This window comes from Anomaloglossus baeobatrachus, chromosome 5 (genome assembly GCF_048569485.1).
Source record: "Anomaloglossus baeobatrachus isolate aAnoBae1 chromosome 5, aAnoBae1.hap1, whole genome shotgun sequence".
NCBI classification, from domain to species: domain Eukaryota; kingdom Metazoa; phylum Chordata; class Amphibia; order Anura; family Aromobatidae; genus Anomaloglossus; species Anomaloglossus baeobatrachus.
In genome coordinates this window covers 513,154,699-513,179,707 of record NC_134357.1, presented here as the reverse complement: position 1 = coordinate 513,179,707, position 25,009 = coordinate 513,154,699, and the positions used below count along the sequence as shown (strand labels likewise).

The following is a 25,009-nucleotide window of genomic DNA, read 5'->3' as shown; positions in this document are numbered from 1 at the left end:
CCCAGCTGCAATATGAGAGTTTTCACATCCAAATCGGAGAAAGGGTTTAGGAATCATAGCTCTGTAATGCATAGCCTCCTCTTTTTCAAGGGACCAAAAGTAATTGGACAAGGGACTCTAAGGGCTGCAATTAACTCTGAAGGCGTCTCCCTCGTTAACCTGTAATCAATGAAGTAGTTAAAAGGTCTGGGGTTGATTACAGGTGTGTGGTTTTGCATTTGGAAGCTGTTGCTGTGACCAGACAACATGCGGTCTAAGGAACTCTCAATTGAGGTGAAGCAGAACATCCTGAGGCTGAAAAAAAAGAAAAAATCCATCAGAGAGATAGCAGACATGCTTGGAGTAGCAAAATCAACAGTTGGGTACATTCTGAGAAAAAAGGAATTGACTGGTGAGCTTGGGAACTCAAAAAGGCCTGGGCGTCCACGGATGACAACAGTGGTGGATGATCGCCGCATACTTTCTTTGGTGAAGAAGAACCCGTTCACAACATCAACTGAAGTCCAGAACACTCTCAGTGAAGTAGGTGTATCTGTCTCTAAGTCAACAGTAAAGAGAAGACTCCATGAAAGTAAATACAAAGGGTTCACATCTAGATGCAAACCATTCATCAATTCCAAAAATAGACAGGCCAGAGTTAAATTTGCTGAAAAACACCTCATGAAGCCAGCTCAGTTCTGGAAAAGTATTCTATGGACAGATGAGACAAAGATCAACCTGTACCAGAATGATGGGAAGAAAAAAGTTTGGAGAAGAAAGGGAACGACACATGATCCAAGGCACACCACATCCTCTGTAAAACATGGTGGAGGCAACGTGATGGCATGGGCATGCATGGCTTTCAATGGCACTGGGTCACTTGTGTTTATTGATGACATAACAGCAGACAAGAGTAGCCGGATGAATTCTGAAGTGTACCGGGATATACTTTCAGCCCAGATTCAGCCAAATGCTGCAAAGTTGATCGGACGGCGCTTCATAGTACAGATGGACAATGACCCCATGCATACAGCCAAAGCTACCCAGGAGTTCATGAGTGCAAAAAAGTGGAACATTCTGCAATGGCCAAGTCAATCACCAGATCTTAACCCAATTGAGCATGCATTTCACTTGCTCAAATCCAGACTTAAGACGGAAAGACCCACAAACAAGCAAGACCTGAAGGCTGCGGCTGTAAAGGCCTGGCAAAGCATTAAGAAGGAGGAAACCCAGCGTTTGGTGATGTCCATGGGTTCCAGACTTAAGGCAGTGATTGCCTCCAAAGGATTCGCAACAAAATATTGAAAATAAAAATATTTTGTTTGGGTTTGGTTTATTTGTCCAATTACTTTTGACCTCCTAAAATGTGGAGTGTTTGTAAAGAAATGTGTACAATTCCTACAATTTCTATCAGATATTTTTGTTCAAACCTTCAAATTAAACGTTACAATCTGCACTTGAATTCGGTTGTAGAGGTTTCATTTCAAATCCAATGTGGTGGCATGCAGAGCCCAACTCGCGAAAATTGTGTTACTGTCCAAATATTTCTGGACCTAACTGTAAGTGTCACAATTTTTTACATGGCCATCTACATCCAGCCTTATCAAACTTATTGTCTACAGCAGGACGAGTCTGAAAAGGCTTTTTATTAAAATTCAGAAGCCTCCAGCAGATCCAGGAGACACATAAGATACAGAATAACCTTCCCCTGAGCTATTCCATACCTGTACGTTTCCCTCAAATACACAATTGATTCAAAGGGTTTATGGCAGTTTTCTGTTTTCTGGAGTAAAACACTGAGTCCCAAAATTTTGCAACTTGGCGTTTTTACGGCAGTCCCGGCCAGATCCACCAAAGTGGGCAGAGCATGGACAGGGCGTGGTGTCGCCCCTCCGGAGAATAGTTCAAAAGTTCCTCTACTCTGTTGGTGTAAGTTACTCCAGAAATGTTACTCTGGTTCTTGAATGCAGGAGCATTTCTGGCAAGTCACACGCTATAGAGAAGACGTGCAGAATTAATTAACTGGCATTTTCCTCTTAACTTTTTAACCGGCCGATTTTTCGCCATTCTTCTTCCGAGACACGTAACTTCTTTATTTTTCAGTCAATATGGTCATGTGAGGGCTCATTTTTTTTGTGGAACGAGCTGTACTTTTAAATGAAACCATGAGTTTTACCATATAGTGTACTGGAAAAATGGAAAAACAATTCCAAATGCAGAAAAATTGCAAAAGAAGTGCGATAGGACTATTGTTTTTGAGATATTTTATTGACTGTGTTCGCTATATGGTAAAACTGATGTGTTGGTGTGATGCCTGAGGTCGGTGCAAGTTCGTAGACACCAAACGTATAGGTATACTTTTATCTAAGGGGTTAAAAAAAAAATCAGAAGTTTGTCCAAAAAAAGTGGCGCACGTTTTACGCCATATTCCATGACCTGTAGCGTTCTAATTTTTCGGGTTCTATGGTTCAATGACTGCTTATTTTTTGCGTCTCAAGCTGATGTTTTTAATTATACCACTTTAGCGCAGATGCTACGTTTTGATGGCCTGTTATTGCATTTTGTGCAAAACTTGTGGCGTTTGGAATTTTTTTGGCTGCTACGCCGTTTATTAATCAGATTATTTGATTTTATATCTTGATAGATCGGGCATTTCTGAACGCAGCGATACCAAATATGTGTATACTTTTTATTTTTTTAACCCTTTTTTTTTTCAATGGGGTGATTTGAACTTTTAAGTTTTTTATTTTTTTTTTAAACATTTTTATTTTACTAGTCCCCATAGGGTACTTTATGGATCAGCAATCTGATCGCTCTGCCATATCTGCTGTTCAAAGCTACACAGCTGTGAAGAGCAGATATTCTTATTTCATGTCTCACCCAGCTCTCGGCCGGGTGAAACTGAAAGTGATTCATGTGAGCTACAGGAATCATCACATGACCCTGTGCTACCATGACAACCACCAGAATTCACATGATCACGTCACATAAATTCCAGTATCGGCCGGTAAGTAATGTTTACCGCCGATGCCCTTCTAATGGCGCTGTCAGATATTGACAGCGCCATTTAAGGGGTTAAACGGCATGGGCAGATAACGATTCTACTTGTGCCTAGCAGGCACACATCTCAGCAATAAAAATAAGCTGAGATGTGCACCGATCGCTGCATGCTGCCGGCAGCAGACCACGGACAGTAACACTATGACCGCTAGGACGTAATATTACTGCCCGCGATCGTTTAAGGGTTAGTGAATTCGGCTCATTTTACCTCACCACACCCCTTCATTAAGACTGGAGACCACAGTGCAATTCTTAGGCTGGAAACACATCTATGCGAGTAAAATCGGTCCGACTGGGCTGAAAAAAACTCGGCTGATTTTAGCTCACGTTAGGTCCGAGTGCAACGCAAGTGCGATGCTTTTTCTGAATAAATTAATGATTTTACTAGCGTGTGTAATGCGTGTGTAATGCGTATATTTTACTATGTCATCTGCAATTCAGCTCTGCTACATGGCCGCTGACAGGAGACACAGACAGCCATGTAGCAGAGCTGAATTGCAGATGACAGCAGACACAGACAGAGCCGCACGATCAGAATGAACTCGGGTGAACTTCACCCGACTTCATTGTCATGCTGCCGGTCTGTCTGTGCCGCATCCTGATTAGCGGTCACCTGTGAAGGACTCACCGGTGACCGCTAATCCCCTGAGTGACTGAAGTTAGCAGCCCTCTCTCTGTCGGTCCGTCACTATCTCTGTCCCCCCCTCACAGTCTGTCGGTCATTTTCCCCTCCTCTCTATACTCACCGATCCCCGATCACCAGCGCGGCGCTGCACGGCGTTCACACTGCTCTAGCGGCTTTTACTATTTTGAAAAAGCCGGCCGCCCATTAAACAATCTCGTATTCCCTGCTTTCCCCACCCACCGGCGCCTATGATTGGTTGCAGTCAGACACGCCCCCACGCTGAATGACAGGTGTCTCACTGCACCCAATCACAGCAGCCGGTGGGCGTGTCTATACTGTTTAGTGTAATAAATAATTAAATAATTAAAAAAAAAACGGCGTGCGGTCCCCCCAATTTTAATACCAGCCAGATAAAGCCATACGGCTGAAGGCTGGTATTCTCTGGATGGGGAGCTCAACAGCCTAACAATAACAGTCAGCAGCCGCCCAGAATTGCCGCATACAATAGATGCGACAGTTCTGGGACTGTACCCGGCTCTTCCCGATTTGCCCTGGTGCGTTGGCAAATCGGGGTAATAAGGAGTTAATGGAAGCCCATAGCTACCACTAAATCCTAGATTAATCATGTCAGGCGTCTCCCCGAGATACCTTCCATGATTAATCTGTAAATTACAGTAAATAAACTCACACAGTGAAAAAATCATTTATTAGAAATAAAAAACCGTAACAAATTCCCTGGTTCACCAATTTAATAAGCCCCAAAAAGCCCTCCATGTCCGGAGTAATCCAGGATGGTCCAGCGTCGCTTCCAGCTCTGCTGCATGGAGGTGACCGGAGCTGCAGAAGACACCGCCGCTCCTGTCACCTCCACGCAGCAACTGAGGTGAGTAGCGCGATCAGCTGAGCTGTCACTGAGGTTACCCGCTGTCACTGCGGTGGCCGTGGGTAACCTCAGCTGATCGCGCGGCTGTCTTCAGTTGCCACGCATGTCACTAAGATGGTGTGAGTGCCGTCCCGTGACATCCGATTATTTACACGCTCCCATAGACTTGCATTGGAGAGACTCGCAGTAGAAACTCGCAAAAAAGCAGCATGCTGCGATTTTTTCCTCAGTCCGATTTGGACTGAGAAAAAAAATCGCAAATGCGAGCTGAATCATTCACTAACATGTGTCCGATTCCAATGCGAGTTTTTCTCGCATTGCTCTACTGCGAGAAACTCGCAAGTGAGAAGCAGCCCTTAATGAAGTAGCACCTACATTTTTAAGCATAAAATCCACATCAAAAATTCCATGTGAACACACTCTGATAAATCATATAAGGTTATTATAGAAGCAAGTGATGGAGTAAAATCTGTGACTTCTCTGCATTTAGCGGTCACTACTCACCTGTGCGGTTATCTGTAGGAATCTCCTCTTTACACCGCTCATCACCCCTCACATATGTCTCTGTAGTAATAATATGGGTCAGATCTTCACCCTGAAACAAATATTGTAAAAGTCACAGACAGATGGAGAAGTCGCGTGAAATGATTCAGAAGAACAGAAAAGTTCATAAATGAACAAAACTGACAGCAGTAGATATCACAGAGCTGCAGGTCTCCTGTATAATCCAACCTGTCACCTCCTAATTGTAACCAGCAGTCTCCATAACCAGAAAATTGTGAGAAGATCCAGACAACATCTAATGTCTATGATCAGCTTTATCCTGTCATCTCCACCAAGTATAAACCATACACTGAATGGCCACATTATTACAGACTCCCATCTAGTAGCGTTGGATTTACTTTGGCATTTAGGAGTTCAGCAATTTATCACATCAAAGATTCCAGGTGATGAAATAGTTCTGCAGGATTACAGGCCCATGGGGACATGACAGCTTCTTACATTTACCGAAAATTACACTGAGGAGCTGACAGTCACTGAACATCCCATTCTACCTCGTCCCAGAGATGCTCTATAGGACTAAGGCCCTGTGCGCACACTGCGATTTTACCCACGATTTTGCTGCAGAAATTTCTTGAGAAAATGGTTGTAACCTTTCTGTAGAAAGCAAAACCTATTAAAAAAAATAGCTGTGCGCACACAACGTTTTTTTCTTGAGAATTCTTTCTGCAGAATTTCTTGAGAAAAAGAATGTGCATGTCACTTTTCTGCAGGTACTTGCGTTTTTTGTCATAGATCATGGTAAAATAACGCAGGGACCAACCTTTGGAAAAAACGCATGCATTTTTGGGGCGTTTTTTGAACGCAGGTGCCCTAATCTTTCACTCAAGAAATTTCTTGAGAAAAATCCTTTTTCTAGTGCGCATAGGGCCTAAGATCTGAGGACTGTGAAGGCCGAGAAGGCAAAAAAAAGTAATGTCATGTTCCTGATATAAAGAAGAGGAAGATCCTGGCACCCACTGGAGAGAATTGCTGTGTGACGTAAAGCTTCACTTGTGGAGCTGCAGGATAAACTGTTATTACAGGACCCTGATGAAAAGTACTGTCATTACATGGTAAGAGCTATGGGTCACTGTAAATCACTGTAATGTGACACTTAAGGGAGAAAAGACAGCTGGTCAGGGGAGAGTTAGGCTACTTTCACACATCCGGTTTGAGCAGTGCGGCTCAATCCGGCTGTGAAACCTATGCAACGGATGCGGCGAAAACACTGCATCCTTTGCATAAGTTTTTACATGCGGCCCGTCCGTTTTTTTCCGGTTGCGGCACGCTACTGAGCATGCGCAGTGGAAGAAACCGCATGCAGCGGCCGGATGCGGTTTTTCCCGCATCACGCCGCATCCGGCGTCCATAGGCATGCATTGAAAAATGCGCCGCAGCGGCCGGATGCGGCGCGATGCGGGTTTTTTGCCGGAGCAGAAAACGTTGCAGGCAACGTTCCATCCGGCCGCGGCATCGGCTAAATCTGCCGCATGCGGCAAAAACCGGACCGAACGCAAGCCCATGCGGCACAATACGGCACTAATGTAAGTCTATGCAAAAAAAACCGCAACCGATGGCAAAAAAAACGGTTGCGGTTTTTCTGCAGAGTGCCGTATTGTGCCGCAGAGCAAAAACCGGATGTGTGAAAGTAGCCTTAGAGGATCAGCCCTACAGCTGGGCAGGGGAGAGTTACAGAGGGTCAGCCCTGGAGCTGGGCAAGAGAGTTACAGACATTACATAACTCTTATAGCATGGGTCATGGTCCTCCTACCAAAGGGTAATCAGCTGCTATGAAGGGATGAACTTGGTCTGTCACAATGCTTAGGTAAGTTCTAGTGTCCAAACATCAATCAACAGGTATCCGACGACCAAGGATGAGCCCAGAAAACATTCCCTGCACTCTAAAGAGTACTTTCCACGCTGCGATATCGGTACCGATATCGCTAGCGAGCGTACCGGCCCCCGTCGGTTGTGTGTTACGGGCAAATTGCTGCCTGTGGCGCACAACATCGCTTACAACCGGACTTACCTTTCCTGCGACGTTGCTGTTGCCGGCGAACTGCCTCCTTTCTAAGGGGGCGGATTGTGCGGCGTCACAGCGACGTCACATGGCAGCCGTCCAATAGCAGAGGAGGGGCGGAGATGAGCGGCTGGAACATGACGCCCACCTCCTTCCTTCCTCATTGCCGGTGGACGGAGGTAAGGAGATGTTCGTCGCTCCTGCGGGGTCACACATAGCGATGTGTGATGCCGCAAGAACGAGGAACAACATCGCTACTAACCAGACAACGATTTTTCATAAATAAACGACCTCTGTCAGACAAACGATTTTTGCTCTTTTGCGATCGTTTAAGGTCGCTCCAGCCTGTCACACTATGCGATGTCGCTAACGACGCTGGATGTGCGTCACAAACACCGTGACCCCGACGATATATCGTTAGCGATGTCGTAGCGCATAAATGGCCCTTTACACGACCACCAGACACCTGACATGAAGGATACATGGATTCATGCTGCTTTTGCCCAATTCTGACCTATTATCAGGATACAGCAGCAACCTGGAATCGACCAATGTTTCTCACTGCTCAGTGATACAATTTATTCACTCTTTAGCTCAATAAAGTTTAAATTGCTGTTTCCCTTAGACTAGGATGACAACAGAACTGATTGTCTTCTGCTATAACCCATCTGTGCTAAGGAACGATGACTACATTCTAATACATTAGATGATCATCATCATTGTATTCAGCTGCAGATACCTAAATGATGAGATGTTTACATCCACAGGATCCAATATCACTGGGGATTTTTCCATGATCTTACCATTCATTATACTCTTGACATCAGTTCATGTACAAATCCAGGGAAACTGTCAGTTTTTGCAATACCGGTCCTGGCTAATCTAGCACCATTGACCGTATTCAAAGTCATTCAAAATGTTCATCTACAGCTTTCATATTCTGATCCCTTCATTATACGCTGCACTACACGATCATGTGTGTAATAGGTTTCACATGTGAGTGTTGTGACGTACTGTGCCTAGTTGCCACAAATAATATCATACAACAACATGTGTATTGCCATCTGTTTAACATGTATTGTAAACCCTTAATGAGAATTAGTTAATCTCTGCTGCTCACAAAACACACATTTTCATACAATCCCTTACTAAGGCTGTCAATTGAAAGAAAACTAAGGGGTGCTTCACACACAGCGAGCTCGCTGCCGAGATCGCTGCTGAGTCACGCTTTTTGTGACGCAGCAGTGACCTCATTAGCGATCTCGCTGTGTGTGACACTGAGCAGCGATCTGGCCCCTGCTGCGAGATCGCTGCTCGTTACACACAGCCCTGGTTCGTTTTCTTCAAAGCCGCTCTCCTGCTGTGACACACAGATCGCTGTGTGTGACAGCAAGAGAGCGACAAATGAAGCGAGCAGGGAGCAGGAGCCGGCGTCTGACAGCTGAGGTAAGCTGTATCCAAGATAAACATCGGGTAACCAAGGTGGTTACCCGATATTTACCTTAGTTACCAGCCTCCGCAGCTCTCACGCTGCCTGTGCTGCCGGCTCCGGCTCTCTGCACATGTAGCTGCTGTACACATCGGGTTAATTAACCCGATGTGTACAGCAGCTAGGAGAGCAAGGAGCCAGCGCTTAGTGTGCGCGGCTCCCTGCTCACACTGGTAACTAATGTAAACATCGGGTAACCATACCCGATGTTTACCTTAGTTACCAGTCTCCGCAGCTTCCAGACGGCGGCTCCGTGCAAGCGCAACGTCGCTTGCACGTCGCTGCTGGCTGGGGGCTGGTCACTGGTCGCTGGTGAGATCTGCCTGTTTGACAGCTCACCAGCGACCATGTAGCGATGCAGCAGCGATCCTGACCAGGTCAGATCGCTGGTCGGATCGCTGCTGCATCGCTAAGTGTGAAGGTACCCTAACTCTTGAAAGTGACCCCTAAAAAGGAGAAAGAGAAGGAGCTTAGTTCTGAGGTAAATTTCAGTGAGTGGTAGTTAGTGATTGTGAAGTGACCTCGGGTAAGGCCGCGGCTGAGTTCCCATAATCTGCGCCAACAAAATCCCCACGCTCGGATTTTATGCAAGGGTACTTTTCTTTACTGGTAAACATCTCAATGGCACACGCAGCTGGCTTAGCAGCACACATAACCATGGTTTGCTATCCGTGTCTTTAACTCAGACGTGCGGCGCAGAACACAAAAAAAACAGCAATGATAAACAAGAATTCTGTCCCTGACTTGCCCTATAGGTTATATTACCAGTCCAAAACACAAGGAGGGAGGGCTCCCACGTAGCAGGCCTGGACTCCGGGTAAACGGCGGCGAATCCAAGGGAGAGAAGTGGGAAGCTCTTCAGCCCTCCCAACAGAGGACTAGCTTACAGTCTCTTGGTACGGAGGAAGGAGACAGTCCGAAGATCCCTTGAGTCCAGTATCCCGCCTGCAGCAGTTCTGGCAATCCCTCACACTTCAGCGATGAGGGCAGTCCAAGGCAGGTCTGCTCAGGTCCAGCTCCAATAGCTCAGTGTCCTTTTCCCTCACTTTTACTTCCTGTACAACAATTGCCTGAGGGAGGGGATCAGATTTTACAGCGTCCACCTCTCGAGCAGTTTCAGCACTTGTCCTCAAGGTGGCAGCACCATCCTGTGTAATGTCAGTCTCCATGTCCATTTTAATCACAAAACAGTCAGAGCTGCTCGCCTCGTTACAATTGTGTGAGGGAAAGTGTACTGAGGAGAGGTCCTGTCCGGAGGTGATTTTCTCGAAACCTCTGGAGGGGTCAGCTACATTTGTCAGGGTATCAGTTCCTAGGTCATCGGTGCCTTCAAGGTCGGTGACAAAACTGAGAGACTGCAGCCTTTTTTTATAAGGGGTAGTGACATTTGCCTGAGAGCACAGTGGCACTTGTTACTCTGGAAACGTCTAGAACAACTAGCGAGTCTTCCTTCAGGAACCCAGTCACCTGCTTGCCAGAAGAGATTACAAATCTAATTTATTCCTGTCTTGGAAATGTAAGGATACCAAGATACCTATTCTCAGATAGGGAAACAGCAGCAGAGGACTAATACACCACAACCATACAGCAAAGAAGCCAAACTCGCATCAGTGCAGGAAGGACCACCATCATAGGATGCTGTGTTAACAATCTGCTGAGCTCCAGTAAAAAGTAAAACCTCACTGACCTGTCTGACTGATTTATTCCCTACCTCAACACATCCCCCCAGAGCCAGCCCTAGTTTGCGGGGGGGGGGGGGGGGGGACAAGAGGACAACAGTCTGGCACTGCGCATCACCACCTAACTCCTAGGGCCTACCAGCAGTGCCCGGCCATACCACAGCCGAACATCCCAAATGGCGTCACAAACTCATTTATTTTATTTTTCTTTCTTCCCACATAACTGCTCGAAGCCACCGCCGTGACATCAGAGGCCAACGGGGCGGTACAGAGCCAAAGTATCTTTAATTAATTAGCCAGAGTATAATACTGATGGCTAAAACAAGACTGAGCGCAAGACCTTCACAGCCGTCTACAGATCATAGGGAGATTTCATTACACCAGCTCTCCATCTACCTGATCATCCTGAGGAACATCGGGATTTTCTTGTTTACAGTCCTGTGGAAGAAGAGGACGGGGACATCTCTCTGGTGTTGTCCTCTCACTGGATAGAACTGGAGGAAACACATACAGGGACTGAATTAATTCTCCAGATACAGATAATCATAAGCCGTGTGTATTTAGTCCTGTCTATTACCTGGTGATGTGAGGGGCTGGGGAACCTTCAGCATGATGTCCTTGTACAGATTTTTGGGTCCTTCTAAATACTCCCACTCCTCCATGGAGAAATAGACGGTGACATCTTGACACCTTATAGGAACCTGACACATACAATGATACCATCATCCCTAGATCCCTTCATAGCGTTACTGTATAATGCCCCAGCATTCCCAGCAGTGTCACCTCTCCAGTCAGCAGCTCAATCATCTTGTAGGTGAGTTCTAGGATCTTCTGGTCATTGATGTCCTCATGTATCAGGGGGTGACGTGGAGGCTCCATGATTGGGCTCAGGGGTCTTCTCCATCCCTCAGACACAGGGTCCTGACAGGGCTCACTAGAGGTCTTCTTCACAAATGTGTAATCCTGGATATGGAGACACATTAATAAATCTCACCACAGACTTTTCCAGAGTTCTCACCTCTCCATTTCTGTCCATTGGTTGTTCTCATAGATAAGAATGATGTTGTTGCAACTAAATCCTAATGCTGCTTTCACACCTCCGGTTTCTGCAATGCGGCACAATCCGGCACCTTGCAGGAAAAACGGAACCGTTTTTTTTTTTTGCTGCCGGTTGCGTTTTTCCTGCATAGACTTTAATTAGTGCTGCATGGGCTCGCGTTACGTCCGTTTTTTGCCACATGCGGCAGATTTAGCCGATGCGGCGGCCGGATGGAACGTTCCCTGGCACGTTTTTTGCTCCGGCAAAAAAAAACGCATCGCGCCGCATCCGGCCAATGCGGCGCTTTTTCCAATGCATCCCTATGGATGCCGAATGCGGCAAAAACCGCATCCGGCCGCTGCATGCGGTTTTTGCCACTGCGCATGCTCAGTAGCATGCCGCAACCGGCAAAAAACGGACCGGCCGCATGTAAAAAACTTATGCAAAGGATGCGGTGTTTTCACCGCATCCGTTGCATAGGCTTCACAGCCGGATTGAGCCGCACGGCTCAAACCGGATGTGTGAAAGCAGCCTAACACTCTCACCGGGAACGATAAACTAGGGGAGATGTGAAACTAGAAATCCACAGGTCCCAAAACAGGCTAGTACTAGAGATGAGCGGAGCGGACTCGCAGATAACCAGGACCAGATGATCCCTGCTCAATTTTTTTAAAAATCCAGTTCCGGTCCGGAATCTGGTCCCAATATAAGTCTATAGGGACCAGAATCCGGCAATTACAAATTGTGCTGGAAGGGACAGGAGAGCACACGGTGTGCTCACCGAGGCTCCGTCATAGCTGAATACTCCTTCCAGGTCACGCATTCACTTCCGATACAGCGCATTAGCCTTCATTGAATATGCACTGCTTCCCCCGCCCACTGGCGCCTGTGATTGGTTGCAGTGAGACGCGCTCCCACGCTGAGTGGCAGTGTGTCTGACGCTTTCAATCACAGGCCCGGTTTGCGGGTCTACAATGTACAGTAAAAAAAAAAATTAAAAAACTGCAATAAGGTCCCCCAGTATTATGATATCCTACACAGACAAAGCCCACGCCTACAGTCTGCAGCGCCCAGCCTTGCGATTATCTAGGCCGTGTATCAAAATAAAAAACCACATGCTTTTTTTTTTTTTTTTTTTTTAAACTATTTAAATAAATATCTAAAAAAACACTGGCGTGCGGTGCCTTCAATTTCGATACTTAGCCATGATAAAGCCTGACAGCTGGGGCTGCTATTCTCAGACTGGGAAGGCCTACGGTTATTAGACCGCTCCCCCCAGCCTAAAAAGAGCAACCTGTCGCTGCCTGAGATTGTCGTATCCATGAGATGGGACACGCTCGGCCCTTTACCCAGCTCTTCCCAAATGCCCTGATGTGGTGGCAATCGGGGCAATGAGCGGTTAATAATAGTGCACAACTGTCATCAAGCCCAAAATTAGTGATGGAAAGGGTTCACTGAGACCCCCCCACCTATCACTAATACTATAAGTAAAAAGAAATACACAAACCCCAAGGAAAATCCTTTATTTGGAAAAAAATGCAAAAACACACCCTCTTTCACCATTTTATTAACCGCCAAAAACACCCCTGCAGGTCCGATGTAATCCATACAAGGTCTCACGATGGTCCTGGCTCTGCTACATCCCAGCCTAGAGAGACTGAAAAATGTCCAATCTCTCCAAGCTCCGGGAAACACTGACAAGAAGGACCCGGCTGACAGCAGTGACGTCACTCAGTTCACCAGAGGTCATACCGGGGTTCTCACAGTATGACATCTTGGTGACCTGAAGCACTCTGGCTTAAAGTGTGGGGCCTTACCCTGCACCCCACCAGCCCTTTAACACTGACACTGGCAGAGTTGTGTCCCGCCAGCACTTTAACAGTGACAGTGCCGGCAGGGGGGTGAGGGCTGCCCCGCACTCCCCGGCAGGCGCTGTCACTGTAAATTGGCTGGCAGGGAGCGGGACATGGTGGGGTTTTTGCTAAAGGTGCCCTGTCTCTAAGAAACTGAACTTTTGAATAGGTGGCTAGAAATCTTAGTGCAGCTCCGTTTAGCCACCCTAATAAGATTCCCAGAATGTTTTTGGCAGATTGTGAAGTTTTTCCTAAAGGTAAGTTGTCTCTTAAAAGGCTGGCAGGGAGCGGGACACAGCCCCACACTTTAACATTGACAGTGCTGGCAGGGGGGTACGGGCTAACCGTTATCAGTGGTGACATCACTCAAAGGTGCACAATGGGAACCTTTCTGCTTTGACGGCAACTTACCAGAATGATGTCACGACTGGTCGTGGCTCAGTCTCTGCCTGCAGTTACAGCATGCAGACATGTTCCATGATCGCGTGCTGTGACTTCAAATATGTAGGAGAGCTGAATCACCGTGGGACCTTGTGTGGATTACGCCGGACGTGCAGGGGGCTTTTGGGGGTTATTAAATTGGTGAAAGAGGGTTTTTTTCTATTTTATTCCAAATAAAAGGATTTTATTGGTGTTTGTGACCGCTTCCCATAACTAATTTTAGTTTTGATTACAATTGTGAGTTGTTATTAACCCCTTATTACCCTGATTGCCACTGCATCAGGGCAGTCGGGAAGAGCCGGGTAAAGTGCCGAGATTGTCACATCTAATGAATGTGACAATATCTGGTAGCTACAGGTTGCAATTTTTAGGCTGAAGGGGGGGGCGGCCTAATAACCATAGGCTTCCACAATCCGAGAATACCAGCCCCAGCTGTACGGCTTTATCATGGCTGGGTATAAAAATTGGGGGGGACCGAACGCAGTTCTTTTCAATTATTTTTCTTTAAATAATTAAATTAAAAAAGCCGCATATGGTTCCTATTATTTTGATACAGACAAGATAAGCGCAAGAATGGTAGCTGCAGCCTGTAGCCATATGCTTTATCTATGCTAGGTATCATAATATAGGAGGATCCTACGCAAATTCTTTTATTTATTTATTTTTAGACCATGATAGTGACCCGCATACTGCGCCTGTGATTGGTTGCCATCAGTCGCTGTCACACAGGCCTGGGGCACATCTGACAGCAACCAATCAGAGACGCCAGGACGGCCAGTGAGCAGGGAAAGCAGTGCATATGCGATTAGCCTAATGCGCGATGCAGGAAGTGAATGCGCAACCTGGAAGAAGTTTTCCGCCATGATAGCCTCGGTAAGTATGAAGCGCTGGTTTCATTCTTATTTTTCTTTATTATTACTTTATTTTTTTTTTTATTTTTCTAGTGCCGAATCCAGATCAAACACCTGGAATCCCAGGCCTGGAACCCGAGTACCTTTGAAACCGCGCGGATCCGGACTTTTACAGTTCGGGTCCGCTCATCCCTAGCTAGTACTTGATCACGAAATAGCACCCGCACTCATCAATAACTGACCCCATAACTGCACCCTAAGCTATAAACCAAGTGTAACACAAATATAACAATTACCAGCAAATGAAGTGCACTCAGGCAGAAGGAGAGACATAGGGCTAGGAACGTGCAAATAGTCATTCAGGAATAATGGAATAAAAAATAAATAAAAGAATAACAGAGTATGTGTAAATCCTCCCAAACCTACATAAAACAAAGTAGGAGAACACTGGGAGGGGATTCACACAAACGGCAAGGAATAGCAATAGTAATGTCTCGTAAGAAAACCTTAGTCGTGGAGCTGGGAATCCAGACACCCATCCTTCCAGTAATCTGGGTTCAGACCCTGGAGCCATGACAGATATAATGTGATGTCAGTAGTCTCTCTCACCTCTCCAGTAAGCCTGAAGAGGATCTCTAGGGTGAGGTGTAATATCCTCTCTGCCAGCTTGTCCCGGTACATATCTATCCTTGAAGGATCAATCAGGAAAATTCTTTCATATATAGAATATGTCCACTGAGAGGATCCGATATTGTAGGGACCTGCATGGGAAAAGGATGACGATGTAACATCATAAAGGTGCAATGTAACAAAATCTGCAGCTCCACAGGTAGAGGCATGTGGCTACTGGCATTAATGTGATTGGCCGGCCGTAACGCGTCATCAGGTCTATATAAGACGCGATGCTTGTCACAAACAGTTTTCTCAAATAAACTATTTTTTCCTGTGTTTTTTTTTTTCACTTCTCACTTACCGGATAAGTTATGGGGGTGTGTATAGATGCGTCTCAATTACTAATTTGATGTCAGCTGACATCAACCCCAAAAAAAAATGACCCCGATTGCAAATGCACAAGGGCAATCAGGAAAAGCCGGGGCAAAGCACCATAATTGGCGCATCTTGTGGATGCGCCAATTTTGGGCTGTTGAAGGCTGCTATTTTTTAGGCTGGGAAGGGTCAAATAACCATGCCTGATAATAGCAGCCCACAGTTGTCTACTTTACCTTGGCCAGTTTTCAAAAATAGAGGGGACCGCATGCAGTTTTTTTTTTTTTTAATTATTTTTTTTTTTCACACTGTCAATGTTTATTCACGCAAATACATTTCCGCATGAATCCCGCACCTCCGCTCACTTGTGTGTATGGCGCTTCACGATTCTCACTGACTTTGCTAGCATCAAAATTTCCTTTAGGTTTTGTGACATATCGGCAATAAAAAAAGCTCATAAAAAAATGCGGTAAAAGCTGCGCTGCTGCAGATTTTTTTCTGAACCAAATCTGCAAGTCAGAAATAAACATTGTGTGCATGACACTTTAGGAGTCTCATTGATTTTACTGCCAACAGGATATGCTTTACATTTTTTTAACAAATTAGCAATCAAAAACATTAAAAAAAAACACTCTGAACACTTTACAAAACACGTGCACACAACCTTAAGTGTGTAGAATAGATAGGATAGATAGAGATTATGCAGCCATATAACGTCCCATCCCCCTACATATTATAAACTTGCATCCTTTAGTGCCTTTTATGTGGCACTAAGGCTAGGGACCCACTTTGCGTTCACCTACTTGCAGTTCTAAACACAGGTTTTTGACTTAATTGATTTGACCAAAAACGCATGTGTATTTGCCGCGTTTTTGATGTGTTTTCAGCGCTTTTTACATGCGTTTCCACCTGCTTTTTGCCACATGCATTTTGTAAATCTTGACACTGCTAAATAAAGTTTAAACAGTCAAAAATAATGAAGAAAGAGAAAAAAAAGAAGGATTAAATAAATAATTTCAGAAATTATAAAGAAAATAGAAATATATAATGAAATTATAGCGGTAATATAGTATTTATTAGAAAAATAGCAATAAATTATAAATTTTCTTTAATTTAATTGTCGGATTATGTGTGTGTGAAAAGGGACATATGAAATCATTAAATTAATGTGCAAAAAGCATGCGTTTTGTAAGTCCAAAACGCATGTTTTCTGCACAGAAAAAGCAGGTAAAACGCAGGAATTTGTAGGAATCTTGGTTTTTGCCATTTCTCGTTGACTCCAATGTTAGCAAAACGCACCCAAAATGGCAAAAACAACTGACAAGGTGCTTCTTTGAACGCATGGTTTTTGCCACAAAATATGCAAATTAAACGCAGCGTTTTAAAAAGCAAAGTGGGGTCTGGAAATCACATTTATCCATTGAATATCATGGAAACGCAAAACGCAGGCCATTTGGCATGAAAAAGGTGCTTCTCAAAACGCTGCAGAAACGCAGGTAAAAACGCAAAGTGGGTCCCTAGCCTAAATGATGTTTAGCCTACTTTAAGCTAAAAATAAATAAATAATTAAAACAAAAAAGTGACTTGGTTTCCCGACTATTTTTCATTAACTAGCCAGCCAAGGTTAAATTGACAGCTGCGAGCTGATATTATCAGGCTGGAAAGGTCCATGGTTATTTTTTTCCCTTCCCAGCCAAAAATTGCCAGCATGTGTTAAAACATTAAACTTAATACATCTAGTTATCAAACATTTTATAATAGGACATATTATATGTTTTCACAGTTTTGTCTATATTGGAAGGGCATAGCTTATTGATAACAGTACTTAAATTAAGATAAAGGTATCTGTATTGAATATCTGTATCGAATCTAGGTAAATGCTGACATGATATATATATATATATATATATCCTTCCATCTGGAAGCTTCTAATGATTACGTCATGTGTAACTGTGTTCAGCTGAAATACCCTATATGGTTTGGACAGTTGTCCTATAAACACACGGTGGGAGGGGGTGGTCTCACTCCTGCTCCGAGAGTCAATCCACACGTCGAAGCTGATCGATCCATCCATCCATCCAGCCTCTAAGAAGCATGTCATGCCTGTTCCTTTGATCCTGCATTCACCCAAGACGAAGCAAGATATGGTTGCTCTCTCAAGAAAGACTAATTGAACTTTTTTACGTAAGCTAATGAAGTATATTCATTAGCGTATAAGCCAGGGAAGGAGTCTTGCGAGGATAATTTGCATATTCCCAGTGCCTTCTGGAATAAGTGAAGAGTCACCGCGAGCTCAAGGAGAACCGGGTTTTGGCTGTTACAGCCGGAAGGAAGACTACTGAATTTTAGCCTGTCTTCTTCATTGGGAGCGTGAGTGAGCAAAGTGTGAGCAAAAGTAAGTGTGAGTAGAATTGTTTGTATTTAGTTGTTTAATTACTTAACATTTGTTTAGTGCTATCCCCATTAGAAAATGTGCTCCACTATTGCTAATGCGATCCAGTGTACATCTTGTCTCATGTATGCAGTCCTTGAAAATCCGTTCGAGGGTGCATACTGTTGTTCGAGATGTGCGCAAGTTGCACATTTGGAAGCCCAGATACTGGATCTAAATGAGCAGCTGGCAACTCTGAGATGCATTAGCAATATGGAAAGGAGTTTGCTGCTCACTGAGCAGCAGCTTGCTGGGTCAGATGTGGGGGAGGATGGTAGTAGGGAGCGGCAGGACGGTGAGGTAGGTAGCTGGGTGACAGTTAGAAAGGGGGGTAAAGGGAAAAGTGCTAGGAAGGCTAGTCCTGAACTGACACACCCCAATAGGTTTGCAAACATGGCAGATGAGGGGATGTCATTACAGGGGTAGCATTGCTGCAGCAAGGCATGACCTCTGAACGCCAGAGGAGTGTCTGCTCCAGTAAGGGGGGGAATAGGAGTGCAGGGCAGGCAAGACAGGTACTGGTAGTGGGGGACTCAATTATTAGGGTTACAGATAGGGCAATCTGTCACAAAGACAGGGATCGCCGAACAGTGTGTTGTCTTCCTGGCGCTCGAGTTTGGCACATCGCTGATCGGGTTGACAGATTACTGGGAGGGGCTGGGGAGGACCCAGCGGTCATTGTACACATTGGCACAAATGACAAAGTTAGAGGTAGGTGGAAGGTCCTTAAAGATGATTTCAGGGAATTAGGTTGTAAGCTTAAAGCATGGACCTCAAAGGTGGTATTTTCAGAAATACTACCTGTGCCACGAGCCACACCAGAGAGGCAAAGGGAGATCAGGAAGGTTAACAGGTGGCTCAGGAATTGGTGTAGGAAAGAGGGTTTTGGGTTGCTGGAGAATTAGGCCGACTTTTCAGTTGGCTACAGATTCTATGCTAGGGATGGGCTGCATCTTAATGGGGAGGGTGCAGCTCTGCTGGGGCAGAAAATGGCTAGAAGGTTGGAGGAGTGTTTAAACTAGGAATGGGGGGCGAGGGTATTCACTTTATAGAAGGGGAATGTAGTGCAGATAGTGACCAGGGCACTAGTAATGAAATTGGGGGTGGTACGGGGGGGGAAGGGTTAGGACAGTTAATACAGTAAGCAGGAATACAGGTACAGAGTCATACGTAACGTGCATGTACACTAATGCCCGAAGCCTCACAAATAAGGTGGAGGAATTAGAATTAATATTGTTGGAAGAAAATTATGATATAGTGGGGATATCAGAGACATGGCTGGATGAGAGCTATGACTGGGCTGTTAATTTACAGGGTTATAGCCTATTCAGGAATGACCGTACAAATAAGCGAGGGGGAGGTGTGTGTCTATATGTAAAATCATCCTTAAAACTCATCCTGCGTGACAACATATGCGAGGGTACTGAGAATGTAGAGTCCCTATGGGTGGAGATAAGGGGGGGGGAGAATGAATAATAAAATACTGATAGGGGTGTGTTATAAGACGCCGAATATTATGGAAGAGGTAGAGAATCTCCTCATAAAGCAAATTGATAAAGCAGCGAGTCTCGGAGAGGTAATTATTATGGGGGACTTTAACTATCCTGATATAAATTGGGGAACAGAAACTTGCAGTTTCAGCAAAGGAAATAGATTTTTTTGATAACAATGAAAGATAATTACCTTTCACAAATGGTACAGGACCCCACAAGAGGGGGAGCACTACTAGACCTTGTACTAACCAATAGGCCAGACCGCATATCAAATATACAAGTTGGGGGTTACTTGGGGAATAGTGATCACAAAACAATAAGTTTTCATGTATTCTTTAGTAAGATATCTACCAAACACCGAATTCGATATCAAGGTAATTATATTAAACCAAAAACCGAAAGACTCAAATTACCCATAAAACAATTTTATTACATATATGCCACAAACAAGGTACACACGTTAAAAAATTGATGAGAAGAAAGGTGAGAATCAATACATTCTACTCCTCACCCTTCCTGTCATACAGGGGTCGGCGTCCTAAAGTTTACTGACGCCCCTGTTCCTCGTCGGCTTGAGCCCTAAGCAATCCCTCCACTCACACTAAAAGAACACCGTGTGCCCTAATTCAAAAGTGGGTAAGGTGAAACACCCAAGAACCCGTATAGACAGTATGTGATATCCTAATTCAGTCAAAGTACTCTGTCAATGGATGTCATCAATCTGTATATAGGGGAAGCTCTGGCTCAGTCGACTATTTGTCAAGAGGAATAAACAAAGGATCATAAAACTCTTGTTGCATTTGTCCAGGATGTACCCTACGCGTTTCGCCCTTTAAGTCAAGTAGGGCTCATCAGGGGTATGGCAGCATAGATCCTTGACATTTTTAGCACAGCTACAGCCTAGAACAAAAACAAAATTAAAATAAGATAGAACACTGTTACCAACTCACAAGGTCCATAGTCACCTAGAAGAAAACATGGACAAAAAGCACAATCAATACTGACCAGTAGTAGTGGATCAATACCAAAGGAATTTCCACAGTTAGTGAAGAAACCTCCTCCAGGAATACGACCAGAATGGAATATCTAATGATGCAAACAATACAGACAATATATATATCTATAAATACACAGAGGCAGGTCCACAGGATATATCCAGCCAGGCATGTTTAAATAGATGTATCTACCTGTTTAAAGTCGGACCAAGGTATATATATATCCCTTACTGTATCTGAAGGCAATCCAAAAGTCCAGGCACAGTCATATGTGCAGCCTGCAAAGAATGTTCAACACGAGACATATAACATAGTTCCATGTCTATTCAAAGGGGGGCAAAGATAATATACCTCCAAACCCAGTACCTGGTCCAAATCAGGGTGGAAATATTCACACCTAAGGATATATCCCGCAATGCAGGTTCACAAGCATGTGTGATGATACTTTTGTCCGTAGGACAAATATCCCTTAAAGACAAAGCACATATATATCCACATGTATGTATGGTATAAGGGACACCAAAGAAGAATCCGGACTGAAGGCACAAACAGTACTGACCAGTAACAATGGATCAATGCCAAAGAATTTTCACAGTTAGTGACGAAACCTCCTCCAAAAAATATATCAAGGTGGACGTCTTCACATCTGAGGACACATCCCGCAATGCAGGCTCACTTGCATATATAATGATGCTTATGTCCATAGGAAAAACATCCCTTTAAACAAATACAAATATATCCACTTGTATGTATGGTATAATAATGAAAAAATACCACCACCCTATCTCAAAGGCCATCAGTACAGAAAAAGAATAACCTTATGCCCCATCAAAGGTGCCACACATACCTCAGGAAAATCCTGATCCTGGAAGGAGCACAACACCTCCGCAATACCTAGAGGGAGAGGTATAACCTGGCTCAGATCTCCCACATTAAGCATTAACAGTATAAGATTCAACACACCAGAATAGCAAGTTGAAAAACTTTTTCTTGCAAATACCTGGTCAGTTGGTATCACCTGGGTAACGGTATGTATCCAGTGCGGGTGTCAGCTTAAATCCTAGCTGCCCCGGTCGGCTTTTAAATGTCCTGTTTCGCGCCAAAAATGCAGCCATTCAACGACCCCCCCCCCAAACGTCACTTCCGGGGAGCGCAACCAAAAAAGGATTCACCCGGATATACGGCTGATAGGTATGGTACCACATAGCTAAACGTTCCTAGTCATTGCGCATGCGCAAATCGCGCATGCGCATAACCTCAAACATAACTCAAGGCGGTCCTATTTCGCACCACCGCGGCAGCTATTCAGCTACTACCCCGACGTCATTTCCGGGGAGCGCAATCACAAAAGCATTTCACCCGGACACATGGCTAATAGGAATAGTACCGCATAGCCGAACGTTCCTAGTCACTGCGCATGCGCAAGTCGCGCATGCGCATAACCATAAACGTAACCCAAAGCGATAACACAGAACGGGGGCTAAAATCAGTTGCGCGTGCGCAGTCAACACATTCTACGCGTGTGCTAGAAACCACTGCAAAGATGCTAAATGCTAAGTTAAGGCACCATCCAACTTATTACCAATCTTCAGGGGGCATGCGATCCCACCAATAGGAGAGAAGTATATAAACCAGGTATAAGTGCGCGAAAAAAAATATATCATATTGACCAGATATACAATCTCAGTCAAATATAATGATAGTATAGTCACAGAATTTTATAAGGCATTCCAGAAGATTATAGCTCAATAAGCCATGTCCATATCACACAATCATAGACCAAAAAAGAAAACAACAGTGTTCTACACCTAAAAGCAACAATTAAAAATAGTCCCAGTTTACCACTGGCAACCTGATTATGTCACATTTTGTCACCATCAGTAATAATGTCCACTTGTCAACAAATTTGGTGGACAGTAATTTCAATCCAGGCCTACTACAGGCCAAGTATATTAAGATATGGTAGGAATTACTTTTATCAAATTAAATGAAGCAAGTATAGCTAATGTGTTCATTCAAGCCACTCGGATGCACGGACTCCAGCCAAAAAATCCACCTAGCCTCTCTTTGTAACAAAATCTTGTCCCAGTCCCCTTTCCTCTCCGGTTCTGGGACAGATTCAATAGATTTAAACCTCACATCATCATATCTGCCACCATGCTCCTCATTCATGTGCCTAGCTATTGGCGTATCCCTTTTGTTACGAATATCCCCCAGGTGCTCTCCTATTCTAACTCGCAGTTGTCGTTTTGTTTTGCCCACATAATTTTTCGGGCAGCTGCAGGTGAAGAGGTATACGACCCCCTGGGTACGGCAGTTCGCAAAGGTACGATTCCTATACACCCTGCCAGTTGACACACTTTTAAACTCTTTAGATGGATCAATATAGTTGCAAAATTTGCAGGAGCGGCACTTAAAAGTACCATGCTCCCTTTGTGTCAGCCAACTAGTCCCACCCATGTCTGGAGGAACATAGTGGCTTTTAACCAAACGGTCCCGGATGTTACAGCCCCTTCTAAATGTAACCGAAGGAAAAGAATGAATAGTATCTTCTAGTTCTTTATCTTGTCTGAGGATACCCCAGTGATTCCTTAGGATCCTCATTACTTGAGAGTGCTGATCGTCATATGTTGCAATGAGGCGAGTCTTATTTTCTGCCTCCTTCTTTTTGGTCACATTTAATAGACTATGTCTATCGATCCGGGCTGCTTGGGAGAAAGCTACATCAATAGTTTTTTTCGGGTATCCCCGATCAGAGAACCGCTTACCGAGTTGTAATGCTTGTCTATTAAATTCCTCCTCATTCGAACAGTTTCTGCGTACACGCAAAAATTGTCCCTTTGGGATCCCTTTTCTTAAACTCAAGGGATGATGGCTTTCCCATCTCAAAAAACTATTGGTGGCGCTTGGCTTCCTAAAAAGTGTGGTATCCAGCAGGCCATCTGCCCCCTTTTTGATAAAGATGTCCAAAAAGGATATTCTGTCAATACCAACTTCACATGTAAATTTCAACCCCAGATTGTTAATATTAAGTCGTCTTACAAAGTCTTCAAAAGACTGAGCACTTCCAGACCAGATAATAAATACATCGTCGATGTATCTCCCCCAGAAAACTATCCGGGGGGACCACTCAGTCACCTCATCACCAAATACTATCGTATTCTCCCACCAGCCCAGGAGCAAGTTGGCATACGTGGGGGCACAAGGGCTCCCCATTGCTGTGCCCCTGAGCTGGTGGTAGAATTTGGATCCAAAAAGAAAGATGTTCCTAGTGAGAATAAATTCCAAAAGCTCCAATATGAACTTATTATGGGCCTCAAACTGGTTCCCTCGTGTTTTCAGGAAATACTCTACTGCAGATAATCCGGCGGAGTGTGGAATACTAGTGTATAAAGATTCAACGTCAATAGACGTAAGAATCATATCATCATCAAGTGTAATCCCTTCCAGTTTGGTTAACAGATCCAGGGTATCCCTAATATACGAAGGTAATGAGGTAACAAAAGATCTAAGGACGCGGTCCACATATGTGCTACAATTCTGGGTAAGGGAGTCGATACCCGACACAATTGGTCTCCCCTTAATCGGGTTCGTCCCCTTGTGGACTTTAGGTAGAGCATAGAACGTTGCAATCTTTGGGAATCTGGGATAGAGGAATTCAAATTCGGTTGAGGATATAATTTTGTTGTCCTTGGCCCTAGACAAAATTTCTTTCAGTTGTTTTTGATAGACACCGGTTGGGTTGTCCCTTAAATATTCATAACTAGATCTATCCTTTATCAGGACCTCACACATTCCTGTGTATGTATCGTGGTCCATAAGTACCACGTTTCCTCCTTTGTCGGAGGGTTTAATTATCACCGATTTATTAGATTCAAGGGACTGTAAAGCTTTTCTCTCAAGTTCAGTCAGGTTTGGTAAGGAAGCATTTCTCTTAGGATGGATATTCCTAATCTTGTCCGTCACCATTTTACAGAAAATATCAATGGCCGCATAATCTCCAATAGGGGGGGATTTTTTACTTTTATTTCTCAAGTCCGTGAAAGGACCCTCACCTTGAGTCCTAGTCCCCTCATTTTCCAGCTCCACTAATATGTCCAGATCTTCCAACATATCAGGTGTGACCCCAAGTTCAGAACATCTCCTCTTGTCAGATATAGAAAAATACTTCCTCCATTTTAACTTCCTAACAAATAAATTCACGTCTTTAACCCAACTAAAGGCATCAAACTTTGTCGTAGGGACAAAAGACAGGCCAGTTCTTAATACCTTCTCCTCAATCTCAGATAGCTGGTATTTAGATAAATTGATAATTTGCATGTCATGATCTATTATGTTGTTGTTCTCTCTTTTACTCGATGCTCTCCCCCACTTCTCAGATTGTATGTATTCATATTCGTTTGTTCTAAAAAAGAGGAAGAGGTAGATGAGGCGGATGATGATGATGCTGCGGATTTTGGGGTATCTGTCTCCACATGGGTTCTGTACCCTTGATTTTGATATCCTTGGTACCTCCCCCTTCTCCAGTTGCCCTGACCCCTCCATTTTTTCTTATAGTATTCTCTCTGTTTAGGAAAGTTGTTGCTCCTCCCCTCTGTATCAGAGGTCTCACCGTCAGTGGATGATATATCAACAGGTGCC

General features: G+C 44.5%; 1 protein-coding gene across 1 annotated transcript in view; it reads right to left on the bottom strand.

Moving 5' to 3' along the window:
- The window catches only part of LOC142312027 (uncharacterized), a 71,371-nt gene that overhangs the window by 23,721 nt on the left and 22,641 nt on the right, over positions 1–25,009 (bottom strand). The window contains 5 exon segments of the mRNA XM_075350900.1: positions 5,052–5,142; positions 10,675–10,772; positions 10,856–10,979; positions 11,062–11,241; positions 15,072–15,223. Coding sequence (XP_075207015.1) covers positions 5,052–5,142; positions 10,675–10,772; positions 10,856–10,979; positions 11,062–11,241; positions 15,072–15,223 — 645 coding nt within the window.